At 38.1% G+C, this 25,063-nt stretch overlaps 1 protein-coding gene and 1 pseudogene across 1 annotated transcript; both read left to right on the plus strand.

The window, feature by feature from the left end:
- The first annotated feature begins 698 nt into the window (after positions 1-698).
- LOC122277000 (protein GAMETE EXPRESSED 3-like) lies at positions 699-6,605 on the plus strand. Its single transcript, XM_043086879.1, has 5 exons — positions 699-896; positions 1,291-1,423; positions 1,545-1,630; positions 1,940-1,999; positions 6,006-6,605. Exons 1-5 carry the CDS (start codon positions 699-701, stop codon positions 6,603-6,605), a joined length of 1,077 nt encoding a protein of 358 aa, XP_042942813.1.
- Positions 6,606-8,039: 1,434 nt separating this feature from the next.
- Positions 8,040-9,868, plus strand: LOC122277530 (annotated as a pseudogene).
- The last annotated feature ends 15,195 nt before the right edge of the window (positions 9,869-25,063 follow it).

Consider the following 25,063-nt stretch of genomic DNA (forward strand, 5'->3'; position numbering starts at 1 on the left):
CTGTTAAGAGAGTTCAACATCTACCATGAACAATCTGCTCTACTGTTCTGTGATAGCCAAGCAGCCATCCACATCACAAAGAACCCTATCTTCCATGAAAGGACTAAACACATAGAGCTGGACTGCCATTTTGTTCGAGAAAAAGTCCTAGCTGGAGTTATCACTCCTGTGCACATTGCTTCAAGGTTCCAATTGGCAGACATTTTCACTAAGGCTCTATCAGCTTCTGTTTTTCAATTTTTATTGTCCAAGATGGGAATCCTAAATATCTATTCCCATCTTGAGGGGAGTCTCAAGAAACAAAGCATAAAGAAAAGCATTGCAAGCAAGAAAGACATGGAAACACTAAACATCACAGCTGCAACACACAAAGCAATACATGCAGCAGCAGCAAAGGCAGAAATGAAATACTCTGCAATGACCAAGAAGTACATGTAGCAGAGAAAACACACTGCAGAAAAGAGAAGCAGAAAGCACCTACAGAAATAAGAAAGCACTGACAAAGAAAAGCTAGTGATCACTCATGAAGTGCATGGTTACATGTCAGGGACTAGATATGTAAAGCCATACTGTCCATAAAGCTGCAGTCCATTACTTTTAATTAGAAAGTAGATTAAAAAGTTGGTTTTTAGATCTTTTGCTTTTCAGCTTTTTGTAATGTATATATAGCAGTAACCTTGTATCACAAAAGACAATGAATGAGAACAAGACTTCTCTCCATTATTACTTGTTTATCTTCAAGTTCTGCTCTTATTTTAACAGAAGATGGGAAGATTTACGTTTGTTCAGGGAAGAATTTGTATGCGTTTGAGAGTAATGGTACCATTTCTTGGACCATAAATCTTGGGTACACATGCCATGCTGGTATGGCTCCAGTTCATGGCGGTCGAGGGAAGGTACACGATTTTTTTAATTTTTTCAGTTTTTATCTTTGAACTACAAACTTGCGCTTAGATGAACTATTCACTATGGTTGTACATACTCTTTCATTCAATTTTATCGCATAATATTACCGGGAACGTTATTATTTTGTGATTATTATATCCAGATATATTTAGTCGCAGAAAATAGAGTCATGAAGATAATCTTTTTTCCCCTTTTATTTGTGTAATTGTTAGGATCTTCTTTGATGTATCAGGTTGGGTATCCATTGGCTCACTAGATGGGTTCCTATACTCATTTTCACCGACTGGGATGCTTAGGAAGTTTTCAAAAGAACATGCACTGCATTTTGTTGTTCAAGTTGGTCCACTCATTGATTGTTCTGGCTATGCAGTTTATCTTTCTTAGACAGAAATGGAGGGAAAGATCAGCCGCACAATTGATGAATACACTTACGTCTCAGCAATGCAACCGAAAACTCTAATCTTTACTCTGTTGGTTCCAGCAATTGGGACCATCTATTGGTCTGAAAGCTCTCTTGGTAATTTCAGTCTTCAGTTATCTCTCCTCAAAATTGAGTTTTGATTGTTTGAACTTGTTTCCCTTTAAATAAAATGTCTAGGGACTCACTACTCAAAAATGCTCTCATTGGAATGTCTCAGGTGAGTTCTCGTCCTTACTATCTGAGAGTGATTTGTGCCAATTTGTAGTGGATGAAGGGATCCTTCTTGCTTTCTTAGGTGCTCAAGTGAGATGCTCCTAGCCTCCTACAATGCACATGTTATAATTAAATTTTGCACTTTGATAATACTGCTGTGTGTGGGCATAGAGATTAAACATCTTTGGTTAAATCTTCTACACATTTCTAGAGCAAACGTCTTAATTGAACTGTTTCTGAATTCTAGAGTAGTTTCTCACGTCTTGATCATTGCAATTGATGCAGAGATCGGCAACCCACTGCAATGTCGCAGCAAATGTAAAACATTCTTGTGTTAACCTGATCCTTTACTTCATACTGTGAAATTTTATCTAATAATTTGTTTTCAATCGTTACCAGATCAGAAGCTTGCATCCAGCTGCTTGCAAGCAAGTCCCAAGCATATCGTCATCTACACAGGTAAGTTGGCAACCTTCTGCATATTCTACTTAAAGAGAATGACGTTCGGAGTGTTACTTATGAACCCTCTTTAATACTCTTTCTTAGGTAACGAAAGAGCAATGGTATGGTTTCTGCTCTTTGAATCTGCTGTATTGTTGTGCCTCCGTCCTATTCAAAAATCACACAAAACAATTTTAAAGTGGTTCAACAAATTGCTTACGTCCACTGGAGTCTCTTTTATAGAATTTGTTCAAGATTTACAAAAAATCTACAAATTCTCATCTCTCCCTCACGTCCCTCTTTCTTTCTCTTCTCCCACTGCCCTTGATCTCTCACCGCAGTGAGGATGATTTTTTCTGCACACTTAAGCTCTCCTATTTATAGGAGAGCAGGCCACTACGTTGCAGCAATCTGCTGCATGATGTTTGGGGAGGTGCCTAACAATACAAAAGCACCAAACGGTGCCTAACATGCCAAATTTGAGAACAGTGCATGTGCAGCAACTATACACCACCTGCACTCACACTTGGGTTGACTCAACAATCACCCCCTCCACCCAAGTGTGCCACACCAGGCTGCTTGCAAACTGATTCATTCTTCAAATGAATGCATCTCTTTCTTTGACATGAGAGGTTTCTGCTATCGAATACGCTCCAATGCATTTGCAAGTACGTCTTCAAATGGATGTCCAAATGCTTCTCCAAATGCATCTTCAAATGCATTAGCATCGTCTACATCCACGGAGCTTGCAAGGGATTTTCTTCAGAGGAGATTTACAAGTGCTTCACTACACAATCTCAACTCTCTAGGATTCTTCTTTCACTCGAGTCCATGAGTCCGCACTCATGTACACCTTGAGCAAACCGAGTTTCACTCGAGCCACAACCGAGCGAACAATCTACCTGGTGCCTTTACAGCTTTCAAACCAGGCTCCATAATCCTACAATCACACCAATCTCTAACTTGGAGACTGATTTTCAACATGCTAGCCTCTATCTCCAGCATGATCCCTTATCATCTATACAATTTTACAGCTCATGTCTTCAAGTCAAAAGACTAACTAAAGTGATGCATAACTTTAGTTCATCACGTACAGTGCCCTTAATCAACACATACATTCAGGGCAACACATCTTCTATTGCACTAGGAATCAATGGTCTCGCACGGACCTTGACACATATCAGAGAACCTGTTGCTGAGGTCACCATCTCCGACTTGACTGACTCATCATCCTGCTGCTGTCTTCAGTCGCATGTGCCCATCTTGTGTGCAGTCTCCAACTTGCATAATCTTCCTTCTTGCAAGATTTTTCTTCATACCGTAGTTCACTACCTTCATTCAGCAGGATATAGTTTAAGGTAGTAACCACCATGGAAGTCTAATCGTCTTGGCAGTCATGCAATCATCAACTTTAGGTGTAGATATCCCTGGAACATCTGACGTTTTGTTCTCATATCTTACACCTTTACTTCATGTCGTGGTTTAGGGAGATTTCTTTGGGTTTAGATGAGGAAAAGTAAAACTGAGTTCCTTTTACTTTTTCATCTCATTCACATGACTATTACCACGAGTCAAGACCAATAAATCATTCGTGACCTTCCATATCTTTTTGAGAAAACACTACTGAATGACTGCTGTCTTCAAACTGTCTTTAACAGCATTGTGCACTGCAAGAAATGCAACGCCATGTATTTCTTCAGTTACCATATTCATAGCATCATTCATAATTTTCTCCTGATTTTAGCAATCTCTTGTGGCCTGTCTTGCCACAATTTCTAGCGAGTCATCTGTTGTCCAGATCTTGACTTGCCTCTGTCCTTACTATCAACATTCAGGACCAACAACTCGAAATCTTGTCAGAATCTCTTCTGCGCACCTCCTCATCTAGGATAAGATCTCTTACATTGAGAAACTTCAACTTCGACTTCTTTGCAGAATTACTCATAGACATTCTCATGACCTCCCAACCTTTTGACCACAACGTCAAATGCTATTGGGCAACAATAGTACCTTCTGCCTTTTCTGAAATTGAACAATTTCTTCATCAGCACTTTGTTATTTGCAATTGGCTTTTCAAAGAAAGTCACAATAAGATCCAATACGGTTCTCCTCTTAATAACAATATGCTCCATGAATTGTATGACTGCCAAAACCTGCTGATATAACAAGTTAATCAGCATCGTCCAATGATCAGAAGTTTGCTCCTCAAACTTCACGATCCCAACTAGCTTAAATCAAGCCCAAACGAACTGAGTTTGTCATGACTCCAACTGGCTGCGATCAAGCCCTAAACACATGAGTCCATCATGACTCCAACTGGTTGTGATCAAGCCCAAAACAAATGAGTCTATCATGACTCTGACTGGCTACGATCAAGCCCACACCTAATCTGCAACTATGAACGGTTCAAATCAAAAATACCGATGGTGAATCTCAACATTCCCACTGTACCGATGAGTCCGGAATGATCCAAATAGTTTGTCAGCACTTATTTGATCATCACAATGGAACTCCAACTGGCGTGGATCTAGCCCAAAATGATCTGCAACACGTGGATGGTTCAGATCGAATGTACCGATGGCGAATCTCAACATTCCCACCGTACCGATGAGTCCGGAATGATCCAAATAGTTTGACATCACCATTTGATCATCGCAATTAGACTCCAACTGGTGTAGATCTAGCCCACAATGATCTGCAACACATCGACAGTTCAGATCGATAGTACCAATGGTGAATCTCAACATTCTAACCGTACGGATGAGTCCGGAATGATTCAAATAGTTGGAAAGCACTATTTGATCGTTAAAATCGGACTCCGAATGGCTTAGATCTAACCCAAAAAAGATCTGAAAAACAGACGGTTCAGATCTGTTTAGCACGTGGGATGCACGAGCTGCACAGTGCAAGTGGGCGGCAAGTTGGCGCATGGATTACACGCGCTACAGCACTATGTGCGCGTGGGGAAGAGTGAGGCGCGTGTAGTACACGCGCTGAACCTCTGTAGGGCGCGTGGGGGCGCGTGTGACTCAGTCGTCTTCTTCCTCCGATGCACGTGGGGTGCGTGAATTATAGCAGATGCATGCGCTGACCTTCTAGGGGAGCGTGTGGGCTCCTCCGACCTCCGTTTTTGATTCCATTTGCGGCAACAGATTCGTCTCGACGCGAGAAACACCCTGGAGTTGTTAAAAATTGATTTTGAGCAACTTGAATTTTAGGACAGCTCGAACCAGAGCTCTGATACCAATTGTTGTGCCTCCGTCCTGTTCGAAAATCACACAACAATTTTAAAATGGTTCAGCAAATTGCTTACGTCCACTGGAGCCTCTTTTATAGAATTTGTACAAGATTTACAAAAAATCTACAAATTCTCATCTCTCCCTCACGTCCCTCTTTCTTTCTCTTCTCCCACTGCCCTTGATCTCTCACTGCAGTGAGGATGATTTTTTCTGCACACTTAAGCTCTCCTATTTATAGGAGAGCAGGCCACTACATTGCAGCAATCTGCTGCATGATGTTTGGGGAGGTGCCTAACAATACAAAAGCACCAAATGGTGCCTAACATGCCAAATTTGAGAACGGTGCATGTGCAGCAACTATACACCACCTGCACTCACACTTGGGTTGACTCAACATACTCGTCATTCTAGCTGTGATTGTACGATTCTGTTGTATATTTTGGAGGAAAAAGAAGCTTCAAGGTCAAAACCTTGGAAGTTTCCTAGAAAAGCGAGTAAGAGCTTTGATTCCTAGTAATTTTTTTTCCCTGAAATTAACAATAGAATAAGAGCTTTGAATCCTAGCTCATGTTGCAATATTGGGAAATATAAGTAGAGTGAAGGAGGCATAATGTTCTCTTGAGCTTGGAGAAAGAGAAGCAGGCTTCTCTTGCTTTCATACAAACTGATTAATTAATGTGAAGATTTAGAAAAAGAAAACAAACTAATTAATTTGAAGAAAAGAGAGCTTAGGAATCCCTATGATGTTGCCTTCAATAGCCTGACAATAGTTTTCGGTCTCTCAGCGTTCCCTCCAGCTAAAAAAGAAAGTCTTCGACAGGACAATTACAGAGCTTAAGCAGAAGGCAGCAGAGGAGGTAGTGGCCAATGAAGTTGCTGAAAAGTTTGGGGAGATGGTACGAGAAAGGGAAGGCGTAGAGAGGAAGCTCTCAACAACATACAGTCTGGGCAGAGATAGGGCTGGATCTCTCTCAAAATCTTTGCTTCCCCTATATGATGGGAAAGCAAGGAGCTACTCTTTTCAAGGTGTAATGAAAGAGAGCGTGACAGTATTTCACACACTCAGTGACACTACTTCTGGTGAAAGCAGCAGCGAGAAAGAGACCGGCTCGGAATTTCACGATGAGGAATCAGCAGCAAAGGCAAAGGCACCCATGGAAGCAAAAAGCTCAAGCGATGAAGGGAGCTTTGGAAGAGACTACGGGAGAAGTCCATTAGAGATCACAGCATCAAGTTCAAGAGGCTTACCGATCCATTTCCAAACAAAGGAGCAAGAAGCGGGGGAAGTGACGATCATGCATGATGAGGAGGAAATTGAATCCACCCGATCAACTGGTAGCAGATTAAGGTTAAAGAGAAGGAACGCCTTGTCTTCACCGAATTAGAGAGGGAGAATTGATAATATTTCATAATATCATTCCAACCATGCATGCATGCAGTTCATCACAAAAATGAGATGAACTAGTTTGAAAATCTATTACTTCATTGTGGAAAAATATTTTTACAAGTTTGCTTATTTACACATTTTATACACATTTGATCTAAAAATATTCCACATTAATTGGCAACAAAAAAATATGTCGGTACATACTTTTAGGTTTGAATTTTGCTACGTACAAGTGAAGTCGCATACTAATCTGTATATCAATACTGATTTTTTCATATTTAAAATTTAAATTAGCACTATTTTCAATAAAATTTACTTTTTGACCAATCACATTAGATTAGTGCACATATTAATACGTAATTGTGTTTGCAACTAGATTTTTCCTTTAACTTTTTATAACTATAATCAAATTAAGTCTATTAATTTGTAAACGGTAAAATAAGTTTTGGAGGTATTATCAATAAAATAGAAATTTGCAAGTTGGTGGGGCTTACAAACTGGATCGAACCCACTGGTTGGATTTGGTTCGGTTCAATCGGTTTTTCGATTTTTTTTAATATAAATATCTACCACTCGTCTGGTGATACCAGTGATACCAAGATGTTGCAATGCTTTGTAAATATTTTACTTCACAAATTTACGACAAACTAAAAAATTTAAACGGTGTTTAGAAAATTGTTATTATGTTTTAAATCATTTTAAACATTCTTTTCGTTTCATGTCCAAACCAAATCAGTTTAAAATATTGACGTTTTAAACTGCATATTTTAAATTTAAACCGTTTCTTCATTTAAGTTATTTTGCACTTGTAAATAATGCTAGGGAGCCGAAAAATGTGCCTCTCCAATGTACCAAAAACGTGCAATGGCTTTTTTTTCCCCCTCCTTTTTCTAGCATTTGTGTTTTTTCTTTAAATAAGAATTATGTTACATACAATCATTTTTACATAATTCTTGCATACATTATTTATATGATAACTTAAAAGTTGTATTGTCAAGACAAGTTAATCACATTAGTAGAGTGTGCAAAAAGAACACAAAAGTGATTGCATATAGAATTTTATTTTTTTGATTTCTTGTATTTCCTCATGCATATAATGCTTTGATGAACCAATGCCATGCATGCATGATGAGGCTGAGAACCTGATTGTTTGAGAAGCCGCAGATATAGCATAACAAGTATGAGGATCGATCAGATCTACATCAATATCTTGTCGTGGGGAATAAGAAATGGAGGTTATTCGCTCTCCCCGCCAAAGTAGGCTACAAAGTTCTAAACATGGATTACTCCCACATTTGACGTACGTACACGTTTTGAACTGACATGGATCGTAGTACTTACTATTAATAACCGTTTTAATTACTTCCAAGAGTAAGTACCAACTACCAAACTATGATACTCCCACAAATTACAGTCACCCAGAACCTTATCCATGGCTTCCATTTCTGCAAGTACTCTTCTGTTCTTCTCCCTAGTTTTTGTTCTTATCTCTTGTTATACTCTCAGCATCAGTGGTGAAAGACCTCACCAAATTACAACCACCCCCATATTTCAACTCCACAATCATGACCAACTGCTTCAATAACCCATCTTTAAGATACTGTAACTCCTCGCCTATGGAACTTACGGAAATCTTGAGATTCACCATTGTTGCAAGCCATCTTTGCAATGAGTCCAAGAACCCAAACTGTGCGGAGTCATTCCCCAAAATAGACCTCCGAAGCCGCCCGAAGGTTGCGCTACTCTACTTGTCATTCAGTTTCTTCTGGAAGTACTGCCCATTGACTATCCTATTGATTGATTTGTCCAACAATTCTTTGAAGGGTAGTTTTCCGATTGATGTCCTCAACTACACCCAGATCCAAGCCCTTGATTTGAGCCATAATAAGCTTTCTGGTGATGTCCCTGTACAGAGCTTCTCCTCCCTTACCAACCTTACAGTTCTTAATCTCTCATACAATCACTATTCTAAAAGTAAAATGTCTGACACCGAGTTCTTTAAAAGGTTTAATGCTTCCAGTTTTCTTCATTCGGGCCTCCTTCCAGACCGGAAGAAGTTTACTATGAAGGCTGTATTATTATTGGTTTGTTTTCCTATCTTCGTGATTGTGACAGTCGGTTGCTTCGGGTGTCTCTGTCTCCGAAGACCTAATTTTCTACCCAAAATGTTTCGTAGAAAGAACAAGTTCACACCGCCGATTCTTAAGGCAGCAACTGGGGGGTTTTCCAGGAAGAATTTGGTGGGAAAGAGCGAGGGTGTTGATATCTACAGAGGAGTTCTGAGAGACGGTACTGAAGTGAGGATTGAGATCTATTGGGATGACATGTCAAGGGAAAGCCGACGGAGATTTATTGAAGAATGCAAAGTTGTTACTCAATTATGCCACAAGAACATAGTACAGGTTTTGGGTTGGTGCAATAGCCGAAGAATGAGGGTTATTGTCACAGAATGGATGGATGGCATGAATGTTGAGATATGGATATCAGAGTCAGCTCCCCCATGGAAGCAAAGGCTAAAAATACTGATGGGAGTAGTGAATGGCATGTGCTATCTGCAGGAAGAATGGCCTGAAGTTGGGTATGATCTCAGGACAAGCAGTGTTTTGTTATCTGATGAACTAGAGCCACTGATTTCAAGGTTTAAGCTTGGAGATCAAAGCAGTAGTTCAAGGAGTAAGTGAACTTATCCAGAAGTAGCATCAAATCTTACGATTTGTTTCTATCTAACCTTTTTCTTATGTTTGTTCTGTTTTTAAGTTAACTGGATTTCTAATTTGGTTTCAGAGATTTACGAGTTCGGATTATTCCTATTGGAGATATTAGTGAACAAGATACCAAGTGGTCATGAGTTCCAGAGTAGTGAGCATGGATTTATTGATCATGTCAGAATGCATTATCCTAGAAATTTGAGGAAGGTGATTGATGAGAAAATTAAAATGACAGAACGCATATTTGACCAAGCTGAAAAGGTAATAGGCCTAGGTTTAATGTGCACAAATCAGTCAGGCAGTCATCATCATCTACAGTTGGGTCAAATTTCTGATATTATTACTAGAGCCTATGAATCCTGGGATGTTTTGGACTCTCCTGTCCAGAATAGATCATATGTAGATAGAGGTAAGGGACACAAGCACACACAATGAAACTGAACGTTCCAATTATGTGAAGATATTTGTAAATTTCAATACCTATGAAAGACACTTGGTCGAGCTAGGTGATATGGTTTTGCAGAAGTTCATTGGTTATTTTGTAAGCTCTAAAGCTTAGAAATCCCCAGTTATTTCAAAGCACGTACTGAGATGGCTTTATGAGCATGTATCTTTATATATAACCACCATAACCAATGTTAAGCAAGAGCTGGTGCAAGTGCAATCCTTAAAAGGCAAAATGGACTGTCGAACTTATAATTAGCAAGACCAAAATAATCATTCTGATAAGCATATTAATGACAGCAACTAAAACAATAATATTATCTATACAACTAGTTACGATGGTTTCACTGTGTTTGTTCCCAAACTCCAACGACCTAAATGAAAGATGTATGTTTTCTTGTTGGTTCTTTAATTTTATGGCTTTGGTATGACTATCCTTTCAAGCCCAGGACAGAAGAAAGTAGTAATGTCTCTTGATGCTCGTACAGACTTTCCACAGAAGATGATGGCATGTATCGCACCACACTAGCAGTTTGTCGCCCAGTATTATTGTTCACACTCACTCTACCGAAGATCAATCTATTGGTTTGAGGAATCCACAGAATCTTGTCAATATATATTGTCGTTCCTAACGAAAAGAGCCTTTTCAATTATTTAGCACACCCCCAAATTAAAGAATTTTGTTTACAAAATGGTACTAGATGGAAACCATTTGTCTGTACTAATAAGATCAGCAACCAGCTGGGGCTTTCTTTGGAAGCTCATGCTAGCTTTATGCCTACATTTCCTTAATCATACATGCAATTTCTCTACAAGGGAATCAAATCTCGTTCCAAAACTGGGTCTCGATCATCTTGAAGATACCCTGCAACATGGTTGGACGTTAATCTTGAACAATCTTAGCTTCTAACCTTTTATATATGTTCCTTACGAAATCATGTACTGCATGCATCTTTAAGCCCGACTCAACTACCTTCTCGTTTTCTGTTAATCAATGTGGGATTTAATGTTCATGCGAGTACAATCATGGGTTAAGTTATATGATTTTAACAGTATTTGAATGCGGTTAAATATCTTCATTAATCTTTAGTGTGTGTGCAGGTAATTAATTTGTTATTTAATTTGAAGAGGAGCAGAAGTGATTCCAGCCTGATCTAAATATATCAATGTCATGTGTAAGGAGAGAAGTGAACAAATTAAAAGAACATGCCTAGAGTTCTTATGTAGTTGCCCAATTAAAGGTACATAACTACATATTATATATTTTGGAGCCAGTTTGCTAGGGTGACAAATTGGTGAGGCAAACCAAATTCACCTCCTACTTGAACTTTCAACAAAATTTTGATAAAATGGAACAACCCAATATCACTAAATTGATCTCAAATGAAATGGATGGCTTATCTATTTCACTTAATAGTATGTAAATGTGTTTGTTTCTTTTGCATTAACTAGATTTCTAATATAAGCTATCATCAAAAGTGGGTGAAGTTCGAACGTTAGATCGAGTATTTGGTAAATATGACTATAATTTAAATTTTATGTAATTTTTAAATAAAATAATGCATCCTTTGTGAACAATTATTACAAATTTAAGATATTGAAATTGGAAACGCAATGATTTAATATTAAAATTGGATAAGCTAACTATAGTATATTATATACTTTATATATAATATAGTGTATTATATAATATATATAGTATATATATACTCATTATATATTATATATATAGTCATTACATATAATATATTATATAGTTAATATATATAGTATATATTATAGTATATAGTTAATATTATATATAGTTAATATATAATATATATTATTATATATTATTTATAATAATAGAGTACATTTCTTTCACATACATTCGAACGTTAGTGGGTGAAGTTTGAACGTTAGATAGAGTATTTGGTCAATATGATTATAATTTAAATTTTATGTAGTTTTTAAATAAAATAATGCATTCTTTGTGAACAATTATTACAAATTTAAAGAAATTGAAATTTGAAGCGCAATGATTTAATATTAAAATTGGATAAGCTAACTCCAGTATATTATATACTATATATAATATATAATACACTATATTATATACTAGTAGTTAAGTATATAATATATATTATATATATAGTCTAGTGCTATATACTATATGATATATAGTATATATATACTCATTATATATTATATATATAGTCATTACATATAATATATAATATATTATATAGTTAATATATATAGTATATATTATAGTATATAGTTAATATTATATATAGTTGATATACTATATATATTATTTATAATAATAGAGTACATTTCTCTCACATACGTTCGAACGTTAGATAGAGTATTTGGTAAATATGACTTTAATTTAAATTTTATGCAGTTTTTAAATAAAATAATACATCCTTTGTGAACAATTATTACAAATTTAAAGAGATTGAAATTTGAAACGCAATGATTTAATATTAAAATTGGATAAGCTAACTGCAGTATATTATATACTATATATATAATATAGTATAGTCTATATTATATAATATATATAGTATATATATACTCTTTTTTTTTTTTTAATAACCTCTGTTTGTATTCATTTCAGTAACGTATCATTTGTTTACAGAATTTGTCATCTATAACTTTCTGTTTACAAGCAGGTGGGACACATTCCATCCACACCATTTCCTCTTCTATGTTCAATCCTATCTTAGCAAGACTATGAGCCACTTGGTTACATTTCCTATGAGTAAAGCTCAGCTTCCATCCATTGCAGCTCCTAATGGTTTCTGCAGATCCCCAACTACTTGGCCTTCCCACGATTCATCTTCTTCTTCCCTGTTTACTCTCTCCACAACCTGCAGTGCATCCCCTTCAAACCATACAGAAAAACATCCTAGCTCCTTGCACAGTTCCAAAGCTCTATCTAGAGCTTTAAATTCAGCCATAAAAGGAGAGGCGACATTCATGATTTTTGCACTTAAAGACAATAGTACATCCCCTCTAAAGTCCCCCATTACCAACCCTATTCCAACTCTTCTTTCTTTTTGTTCTATAGCTGCATCAAAGTTCACTTTAACATAAGGTTCCTCAGGTTTCTGCCACACCATTTCTCTGTTAACTTTGTTCTTTTTCTTCTCACCAGTTTTACCATCATTCTGCACCTGTTGAAAATCCACGAAGCTAACCAAATCTCTTTTCATAACACTGGTTGGACTGCAGAATTTATTTTCAAAAACCCAAATATTCCTTCTATGCCATATCGATTGCATAATGGCCACCACCCTTTCCACATCTGCTTGAGGCAATTCCCTTTCCATTTTCCTCCAAAGGTCTTCAAATTCCCTACCATTCGAGCTCCATTTGTGCACTAGACTACCCTCTTCTGCCCATACATCAGTAGAGGCAGGACAGGACCACAAAGCATGCACTATTTCTTCCTCTTCTTGAAGGAAGACTAGGCATATCGAGTCCTCCACCACTCTTTTTTCATAGAGACTCAGCTTAGTTGGCAAAATATTGTGAAGGGCCCTCCACATCAAATGCTTCCACTTCCCTGGAACTTGTAGTGACCAAACACTCTTCCATCTCTCCCCCTCTCTCTCAGCACTTGAAGCTTGTCCTTGCATCTCTTTACATCTTTGAATTTCAGCATGGTATGCACTTTTCACAGTGTACTTACCATCCTTTGTCAAACCCCAAATCATTTTATCAAAAGCCCCCATTCGACTAAGAGGGATAGCACATATGATAGCTGCTTCCTCTTTACTAAAGACCTCCCTGACCCACTTATAGTTCCATTTTCTTGTCCCATCATCAACCAATTCACACACCCTTGCTTCAGGACTTAGTACCCTTACTGGAGATTGGACAAAAAAGGAGCTAGGTATAGGCAACCACTTTTGACCCCAAATCCTTATATCCTTTCCATTTCCCACCCTCTACCTCTTACCATTCCTTACTACTTCTTGTAATGACCACAAGCTTCTCCATATATATGAAGGCATACTACCCAACTTTGCCTCAGTAAAATTTTCTTTCCTAAAGTACTTCTCTTTGAAGACTTTTGCAACCAATGAGTCTTCCATTTTCATTAGTCTCCACCCTTGTGTTGCCAGCATTCTTTATTAAAAGTCTCCATATCCCTAAAGCCGAGACCACCCACATTTTTAGATTCCCCCAACTTCATCCAACTTTTCCAATGTATACCTGCCTCCTTCTTGCCTTGTTTCCACCAGAATCTTGCCATGATTGTCTCAATATCTTCACACAGTTTTTTAAGCAATTTAAACACACTCATAGAGTATGTTGGTATGGCTTGAAGCACTGCCTTGATCATTATTTCTTTCCCTGCTTTGGATAGAAACATGCTTTTCCAGTTCTGAATTTTTTGCCAAACTCTCTCTTTGATCCCTTGAAAGGTTCTATACTTTGCCCTTCCAACCATTATTGGTTTTTTGTTTCTTTTTTTCTTTAGCATTTATGTGTTTTTTTTAAGATATTAAATAAAACACACACATAAACTAATGCTTTTGAAAATAATTTAAAAACAGAAAATCAATAGGTACATTTGGGGCGCCATTCTCGGCCCCCTAGCTGTAGCACCCTTTGGAAAAGAGTAGAAAAATGCCACTCGCTTATTTTTTGATTACGTGTATTTCCTCCTACATATAATGCTTTGATAGACCAATGCCATGCATGCATGCATGCATGATGAGGCTAAAACCTGATTGTTTGAGAAGGCCATCGGCAGATATAGCATAACTAGTACGATCAAGATTACAACATCAATATGATCTTGTCATGGGGAATAAGAAATGGAGGTTATTCACTCACTAACTATTCCCGCCAAAGTAGGCGATAAAGTTGTTAAACATGGATTACTCCCACATTTCACGCACAACTTTTACCTCTCTCTCTCTCTCTCGTTTTACATATAGCAGGTTGGCAATAGTAGTAAGTACTCAGCAGTACTAGTGTGTGTGTTAGTTTGTATAGTTTGAGAAGGGTTGTTAGTACTCTAACAAACAACAGCACAAGACACCATCTAATTCTAAGGTCTCTCTCTCTCTCTCTCTCTCTCTCTCTCTCTGATCATGTCTTCTTTTGCTCTGGATATCATTTTGAAACATGTCTTTCTTATTGCACTCTCTCTTTCCCTCACGCATGGATTCTCAGTTTGATATTTTTGAACTTCATTAACTGCTTTTGTAGCTCTACTACTTCATCATTTTCATGCTTACAAATGGGTTGAAAATACCTCTTCTCTTCCTGTCTTCTTTATCTCTTTTCCAGTTAACTCTGCTTGCTTCATTTCTGCAAGGCAGTTTTCTTCCTCTGAGGAGGAATAATTATTCTACTGTTTATGGAATAATTATTACACTATTTAACAAGTGAATGAAATGAAAACGGTTTTTGATGTAACTAATGATTGTTTGCTTTGCATTCTTATAACCGTACATTTCCTTTTTCAATTAACTATTATTTCCATGGCTTTAAGCTTTTGCTCCAACTTGGGGTCCTTTGAGCATCATCTCAGTCACTACAACAAATGGTGGCTTTTGCCAACAATTTTTTTTTTTTTCTGCAGCATAATATCGTGGAAAAAAATAGTCTTTTGCCACCAAAATTGTTGCAGAGAATAAACATAGGCATTTTTCTATAAAATTGTCGTGGTGGATAATGTTTGATGGGAAAAGATTTTTTCTTACCACATCCGTAGTATTTGTGACCAACTTGTTTCCTGAATAATAAATATAGGCAACATATGGACCTTTAGTGGGAAAATGGTTTTTGTGATGAGTTAAACTGTCTTTTTACCACGGAATAAAGTCGCCGTAAAAAATTATTTAATTTGTACCCTCATCAACGTGGCTTATATGTTTTTACCCACTACTAAATAAGTAGTTCCCACGAATGTTACTCGTGGCAAAAAAATCTACATTTCCATTTTTCATTTTGCCCCTCCTTTTATCATCACAAGCCTATAATCCGCGCAGACCGTGTATAGATAAAAAACACGGTGTATATATCTTAAAATTCAAATGCATATCTAAAAAACACAGTGTATAGATAGAAAATGTGACAATTAGTTTAACTTTATAATAATATTGTATATTGTAGAAAAGAATTTAACAATTTTGAGTTTTTTTTTTATATAGAACTAATAATAATATTATTTAAATATTCTTAATATATCTTATTTTCGTATTATAACTTAGTGAGTAGTTATATTTGATCTAAATCTATTAAAATAAGTAGCAGAATGTTTAAATCAAATCCTTAGCAGTTTACTACAATAATATGATTATAAATCAATACTTACTAATATATTTTAATTGTCATAAAAGTTAAGTGTCATTCTCGTAAAAATAGATTGGCAACCAAAACAAAATCTAAGTGAAATGAAGCCAAATCTTGTACGCAATCAGTTTTTGTCATATTTTGAATTCAAGAGCAATAAATACGGTGGTCTCCAATGCATTACCTGGGTGGTGTTTTATTGGAAGAGCTAAATGGCATTTAATTAACGGAAAAGTCTTATTGCAGGCGCTCGGCGTACCAAGTGGCCTACCAATGCTGACGTGGAGAAAATAAAACGGCGCGTTTCATTGAATAGTGATTTTGTTTCCCACATGAGCGGGAAGAGATTTGATTTATCTCTCCACGGTGCGTTAGAGACTTTCCTCTTTTTTTTTTTTTTTGAGTTGCTCGAAGAGTCCTCCCTTCCCATATGAAATTCTTCCCCAATCGAAATCTCCTCCCCATCAGTCTCCCACCACACTCACTCTCGCTGAAGACTAACGCTCAAAGAGTCCTCCCCCATCTGGTGGTTTTGCATTCATTTTGATCGTTGTTGTTCCTCTGCTACGCAGCGTAGATCCAAGGAGTTTTGGAAACTCTAAATCGTTCGTAAAACAAATATGTGGGCGAGCAACGCTTTTCACTGATCAATAGGTCTCTCTCTCTCTCTCTCTCTCTCTCTCTCTCTCTCTCTCTCTCTCTCCTGCTTGTAATTTTTCGATCTATTATCCATCTCTCGTTTTAACTATTCTTCACTAGCAAGAAACAAGAAAAGCATAGAGACAACATTGGCAGATTCGTGGCGCCAGAGCCCGAAGACGATTTGAAGGACGAGAAGAACCCTCGTCCACTTGACGAGGATGATATTGCTCTTCTTAGAACTTATGTATGAATTTTCTTTTCTATTTCTCCCTCAAACCCTAAGTTGTGTTTTTTTCTAACTTTCTCTGATTCATAGGCTCTCTGGTTTAACTTTGGATTTTGGTTTTCTTTTAAATTAGGTAGTACAGTTCTTAGTTTTGTCGAAGTTGAATCCAGCTGTTCTCAATATTTCTCCGTCACTTTTCTGCTAACATTCTACTTGGGATCGTGGTCGTCTATTTTGGTAATCACTAGTAACACGTATTTGCTGGCAATAAACTTGCTATTTTTTCTTTCATCTGAAAAGTTGATAGTGAAGGAATTGTGTTGTTTGCGTTTAATATCCTCCTAGTTGGTTAAGTGCAATCTTACCGAGGGTAATAGTTTGCAATCTTTTAATCCAACACCAACATACCCTTGTCTTGAGAACATCTCATCTTAATTTCTTCAACTGTTGAACTTCCTTCCTTCCGTTTCCTTTTAAAATACGCATAGCTCCGTTTAATTATGTATGGGTTGATTTTGTACATAATCCCCCCCCCCCTCCTCCTACCCACTCACACCCCCTTTTTCATCCATTACAGCCCAGTATTTCAGACGATTGAATTTGGTTATATTTTTTTAGAATATTGCTACGAATCTTAATGCTCTGTGCAAGGTTTAGGTCCCTATTCTACAGGTATCAAGAAAGTAGATCAAGAAATTAAGGAAATGGCTAAGAAGGTCAATGATCTATGTGGTATGCTTTACTCTCTCTCTCTCTCTCTCTCTCTCTCTCTCTCTCTGTGTAATTGACTTGTGAAGGGATTGGTATAATTTATACAGAGGTAATAATTTAAAATGTTGTGTAGCATAATCAATCTTGCATGTGCACACTCCATGAAAAAGTTATCCAATTTAAAAATTGCCTGATGAGTTACTTTCAGGTTTACTTACGTACATCATAGTACCTTTTAATGATTACTAGTATCAGCCTACTTGGTTGGTGATTTTAAAAATTGGATGTTTAACATTAAACTCCTTTCAGTTATCAAAATGTGCTACTTATGCATTCTTCTGTATGTTGTATGTGTGTTACAACTTGATATATGTTCTTCTTTCTATTTCATTGTCTTTACTGCACGGGCTAGCTGTTGTAAAATATCTGAATACTTAAATTTTTAATGGTGATCTGCATTATTTTATAGGCATTAAGGAGTCTAACACTAGTCTAGCTGCACCAAACCAGTGGGATCTAGTGTCCGATAAGCAAATGATGCAGTAGGAGCAGCCTTTGCAGGTGTGTCTTTCACTTCAGGTTCTGTTTAGCAGTGAGATTTTGTAAGTATATAATCTGGTAGCATTGACATGGTTTGTCAATCAGGTGGCAAGATGCACAAAGATCATCAATCCTAACATTGAAGATGCCAAGTATGCTATAAATGTTAAGCAAATTGCAAAGGTATACTTTTATTCTTAATTCTTCCTTTACTTGGCATGGTACATTGTAGATTATCCATTAGGTTTAAAATGTGAGATTTTTCTTAATAAACCATAAGGAAATCCATCATTTCACATTGTCCTATCTTTGAAGTTGTTCTTTTCTAAACTTGAATTTACCCTAAATTTGAATCAGGACGATCTCTTCTTTCTTTTTTTTCTTTTTTTTTTCCTTCGAAATATGTACAATATATTTTTTTGATTTAGAACGGTTGATTTTTTTTTTTAATGATTCCTGGTCTTTCTGAAATTGCTTTCTGTCTCTTCTATTTTATTCTTGGAAATAATGCCAGAACACAAGTCTATATGGATTATCTTTAACATTTTACCCTGAGCATGCTTCTAACAATGGGACTTAATTTGATTTCCACTTTCTCAACTATAGTTTGTTGTTGGGCTGGGTGACAAGGTTTCCCCAACTGACGTAGAAGAAGGCATGCGTGTGGGGTAGTTTATTATTTGTTAACTTCACAGAATTTGGTTCAAAATTTGTGTTATGCATGTTTTAATAATCTCTGTTCAGAATATCCATTTTTCTCCTTACTTTGCATTCTTACAATAGTACTATCATGGAGTTTGCTGCCAAAGAGAGATGGTTCATTACTCTTATTTTTTTTATATTTATATTGTAATTTCTTGTCGTTTGTTTGTTTATACAGGGGTTACCACACTGCAACTATTTCAAATAGGCAGATAGTGGTTAGGAAAGAGAAACAATCCTTGTAAAAATAGAAATTGAGATGCTAAGGAATGAAGAAGAGCTTTGGAAAATAGAGGAAGAGGTTTGAAAAATAGAGAAAGGGGTTGGAAAAAGAGAGGGCGAGATTGTCAAGAGGGAGTTGGGAGTCGACTGTTGGGAATGGACCGAATAAACAAAGGCTAAGTTGAAGTAAATAATAGCGGAAGCAACAAAATAAACAACAATCACACAAAGAACACCAAGATTTAAGTGGTTCAGCTCAATGTGAGCCTACGTTCACTGTCGTGGTCGGTTTCAATGATTTCACTATGAACAAAAAAAGATGGAGTACAAGAGTATTGATCACAAAATCCTCAATCCTAAAGCCCCAATACACTCAATGGACTCTTAGGATTGTATACAAAAGGATTCTCAAAACTCTCTCTTTCTTGGCTACTGAACACACTCCAAAATGAAGAGAAAATGATGTATTTATAGCACAAGGCGCTAATTCAGAACATTCGCTGGAGCGAACGTCGAGCGAAGTGTCGAGCGCACGTTAGGGTTACTTTCTTGCTCGAGCAGACAGTCGAGCGGAGGTCGAGCGGAACTCTCTGGAAGATTTCGCTCGAGCGGACAGTCGAGCGGAGGTCGAGCGGAACTCTCTGGATGAGTTCGCTCGAGCGAACTGTTGAGCGGAGGTCGAGCGAAACTCTCTGGATGAGTTTGCTAGAGCGGACTGTCGAGTAGAGGTCGAGCGGAACCTTAGCTTGAGCCAGGGTCAAGCCACAGTCTAGCCAAGGTCAAGCCACGGTCAAGCAACAGTCAAGCCAAGCCCCAAAAAACACATTTTCAGCAGGAAATCAAGCCAAACTCAACAAATCTCCACCTTGGCTTGAATTCCGTCAAGCCTAAACAAAAAATCATTAACCAAGAAACCGAAACCCCTCCACCAAATCCCCTAAGGGAATCGCATACCCCGAACACCAATCAAGTCCAAGCAAAGTTTGAACTTGTATACTGGAACTGGCTTTGTCATCATATCTGCTGGATTCTCAGTAGTAGCAATCTTCTGAATTTCTAACATGCCCTCTGTAACAACTTCCCGAAGGAAATGATACCTGACATCAATATGCTTTGTCCTCTCATGATACATTTGTTTTTTGGTCAAATGTATTGCACTCTGGTTGTCACAAAACACTGAAATTGCATCCTGCTGTAATCCCAAATCACTGATCAAACCTTTCAACCAAATAGCCTCCTTAACAGCCTCAGCTGCTGCCATATACTCTGCTTCTGTAGTTGATAAAGCAACAGTAGATTGTAGTGTTGCTTTCCAACTAATAGCAGAGCCACACAAAGTGAAAACATACCCTGTTAATGATCTTCTCTTATCCAAGTCCCCAGCATAATCTTGAATTGTAGTCAATTTCTCTATCAAATATTAAACCAAGGTTCGAAGTACCTTTCAGATACCTGAGTATCCATTTCACAACCTGCCAATGAGCTCTACCCGGGTTAGCCATGTACCTGCTAACAACACTCACTGCCTGTGAAATATCTGGACGAGTACAAACCATTGCATACATAATACTGCCAACTGCACTGGAATAAGGAACACTAGCCATGAAGTGTTCCTCCTCATCTGTCTGAGGAGATAGGGATGCTGAAAGTTTAAAATGTGTAGCAAGTGGTGTACTTACTGGTTTGGAATCAGACATTCCAAACCTCCGAAGAACTTTCTCAATGTACTTTCCTTGGGACAAATACAACTTTCCAGCTTTCCTATCTCTGTGGATCTCCATCCCCAAAATCTTCTTTGCAGCAGCTAAGTCTTTCATTTCAAACTCATTTCTAAGTTGGGTTTTCAGCAAACTAATGTCAGATATGCTTTTAGCAGCAATAAGCATATCATCAATATAAAGTAGCAAATAGATGAAAGACCCATCAGATAACTGCCTATAATAAATGCAACAATCATGGCTACTCCTCACATAACCATGATCTATCATAAAAGAGTCAAAGCGTTTATACCATTGCCTCGGAGATTGTTTTAAACCATACAATGACTTCTTCAATTTGCACACATGATCTTCTTTGCCTTGAACAATGAACCCCTCCGGCTGATGCATGTAAATGGTCTCCTCTAGGTCACCATGCAGGAACGCTGTTTTAACATCAAGTTGCTGAAGCTCTAAGTCATGTGCTACCACTATGGCAAGCAACACCCTGATCGAACTGTGTTTCACAACTGGAGAGAAAACTTCATTGAAGTCGATGCCTTCTCTCTGACTATAGCCTTTTGCAACCAAGCGTGCCTTGTACCTTGCATCTGCAACATCTTGGATTCCCTCTTTCCTTTTGAAAACCCATTTGCAACCAACAGTCTTCGTCTTCTTAGGCAACTTAACCAAATCCCAAGTTTGGTTCTTGTGAAGAGACTCAATCTCCTCAATCATTGCTGCGCACCATTGTGCACACTCCTTACTTTTGACAGCTTCTGAATAACTGGAAGGCTCTTGACCATCTATGTCCTCTACTGTAGTAAGTGCATACATCACCATATCTGCATGAGCATATCTTTGAGGTGGCCTGATCTGCCTCCTTTGTCTACCAGTAGCAATACTATAATCTTGCTCACCCTGTGCGCCATCATCAAAATCAGGATCATGCTCATCTAAAGTGACATGATCTTGGGTGTCGTCTGGCATCCCCTTTGAAGCCTCAACCTGTGACTCCACCTTCTTGCCATTACTCTGCTCTTCACCTGTAGACACAGTAAATGTAACGCCCGTCCTTGTGGTGGGTCCTTTTTCATATCGATTTTGATAAAAACCGACGGGAATTACGATTCCTTTTCAATCTCTTTTCCATACATACCAGGAGATACAAAAGACTCAATGTTATAAATAAAATCTCATTTTTTTCTTGATTAAAACTTTCAGCGGAAAACATTACATTACATAATTAAAGCTTTTAATGTGAAACATCTTGCCTAGGCCTTCGTGCTCTTCCCCTTGGGTTGTGCCTGTTCTGACCTGTCATGCTCATCTTATGCTTGGGAGGGCACACATAAAAACTAAAATGAGTCGATGACTCGTAAGCATTACTTCATACAGTCATAATATAATAACATAGTTTTTCAGTCATGCAGTTATCATTCCATACATACATATCTTACGTAGCATGCATACGTCTTTCTTTTCGTTTGAAAATGTTTCGAGGTGGGGTTTTTATTTAAAACATGATTTCTTCTTTAAAACAGTTCCCCACGCATCGCTACCTTCGTTACTTAAAGAATCTTTTCATGCATTTATATTTCTACGTACATTCATGCATACATACGTTCATTAAATCATCTTTTCTTACTTACGTACATTCATGCATTCGGTCCGTTCATTCATACATACATACATGCATCCATTCTTAACATGCATTCGTTCATTCTTAACACTTTCATATGGCCGTTGCACACTGTTACGCCCCGTGCGCTGGGGTTAGCGGTCTTTTGGACCTGATTCCGCCCGTGGCCGCGGGTTGGGAATCCATTCAGTCAGGGTGCGGCACTGGGTGCACTACCAGTACTACTTACCCGGCATTGCAATCTGCCCATTTCTTTGATATCATTTCCAGTCCAGTCCATGTGGCCATTACGTATTTTCATACATCATACATTCAATCCGTTCATTTCTGTACAGTCCTTTCCTTTTCATTCGTATCGTTTGAAGCATAATTTTCTTTACTTTCATAAAAGTTGCTTTAAGAGAAGTTTCTTTAAGAGGAAAACTGATTTTCTTTCTTTTCCATTAAAGTTGTTTTAGAAAGAATTATTTTATTTTAGAAAAGATAGTTTTCTTTCTTTATCAAACCTTACAGTCCTTAACAGTTCTAACGTCTTTTAAAGCTTCATTTCGTTTCCTTTCATAAATATACATACAATACGTACTACTTATAGCATCCATTCACATGCATACACGTACATACTTTGGGTGCATAAAAAAAGGGCTGTCAAGGAAGGCCGCTACGTACTTATACTTGAAAACTTACGTTTTATTTTCCTTTTTACAGAAAAGCTTTCGTCTTATTCTTCATTTTTATAGAGAAAACTCTAGAAGAGTATGAACGTAACACTTACCTGGACTTCATGCCATACTCAATTCATGCAGTCCATTCATGTGCGTGTCAGATAGCAACCTATATGCATACACATAACTTTATGTCATCATCTATCTAATGCATAAGTAACTATTCTAGAAAATAGAACTATGCTTTGCTTGAAACATTCTCTATCCATCCCTGGGCTCTTACATACTATTTACTATGCTAAAACTTTCGGGGTCTTATTCCTTAAAGTGAACCTCTGTGATTCACCTTAGGTTAAGACACTAAGATCTCTGTCTCGTTCTTCTATTTACACAATCCAACGCATGATTCTGACATACAGAGCCATGCGTCCCAACCTTAAACTATATACTCTTCACTACTTTCACATATCCTAGCCCACGCTACATCCTTATTTCCATCCATTCAGGCTACATGAAGTCAGCCAATTCTCTGGCTAAAATACCATGTAACCATGATTAGGACAGATTATTCATTACATATGATAAATCTGTCTGATACACTTGTCTTGCCAGAGACACATGTATCTCATCCCCTTTTATCACCTAAGAGCAACTTATAATTCCAATAAACGCTTGCTTGTATAAACAAGCTCCAAACTCCAATACCAACTTGTTAAGACCCGGTCGATAGGACTTTTCCTACTTCCCGGCTCTTTATAAGTTCATCCCAACACTTAATGGGAGAGGATTGCATCCATAAATGCACCTCTGTCACATCACGTAACTCGAGATAAATCCCGAGTCACATCACGATACCCATCATGCTTCCGCTGCACGCTCTGATACTTCTCCATCACTTCCTTATACTCTTAGTCACAAGTCAGTCTCAAGGCAATACCCGTTACCTTGGACTACAGGACACATCACTACTGCTTCGGGACACTGTTACACAGTTCCCGCCACTTGACAAGAGGACTGCATCCACAAATGTGCCTCTGTCACATTATGCAGCTCAAGACAGAATCTCGAGTTACAATATGGGGCCCATTATGCTTCTGTTGCACTCTCTGATATCTTTTCACCACTTCCATATACCTTTAGCCATAGTCAACCACAAGGTAAATCTCGTCACGCCGGACTACACGCTATGTCACCATTGTTTCAAGATACTGTTACACAGTTCCCGACACTAGACCATACACTCCACACTTCTCTGCTACGTCATCCAACCCTTCGTGACACGCCATCTAGTGTATCACGACCTCGTATAGAGTACACTCACGTGAACTCTCTTCCATCCACACTATGACAACATCACTACGATACACGCCTCACGGTGCATCGCTACGCGACACGGAGTATGCGCCACGCGTACTCCTTTCGTTACAACACTCATCATCACGATGCACATCACACGGTGCATCGCCATACAACACGGAGTACACTCCACGTGCACTCCCTTTCTTCTACGCCACACATCACTACAGCACACGTCACACGACGCGTCGCTGCATTACACAGAGTATGCTTCACGCGTACTCTCTTCACACTACACGCCGTATCACATATGTGGCATCCATCTCACGCCCATACTTCACAACATAGTCCACAATGCTACACAATCAAGCCCAACACTTCACAACTACACTTCGCTTCACAACTACGCAGCGAACTCCACAAATACTAACTACACAGTCTACGATCCAACCAATCAACTACTTTAAACATAAATAACTAGAGATAGAGGGTTATACCATCGACGGGCTAACCCGTGCGTCGCTCGCTACTCGTCACGGTTAAGCGTCGGAGGAGCGTAAGTGGCGGTAACACCGCGTACGGTGGCTGTCCACCACATAAAGTGGTAGTTTGAGCTTGAGAAAAGCTAGGCGTGGCCTTGGAAGGCTCATGGTGGCCTCGTGGT

Source organism: Carya illinoinensis, chromosome 9 (genome assembly GCF_018687715.1).
Source record: "Carya illinoinensis cultivar Pawnee chromosome 9, C.illinoinensisPawnee_v1, whole genome shotgun sequence".
NCBI lineage: Eukaryota > Viridiplantae > Streptophyta > Magnoliopsida > Fagales > Juglandaceae > Carya > Carya illinoinensis.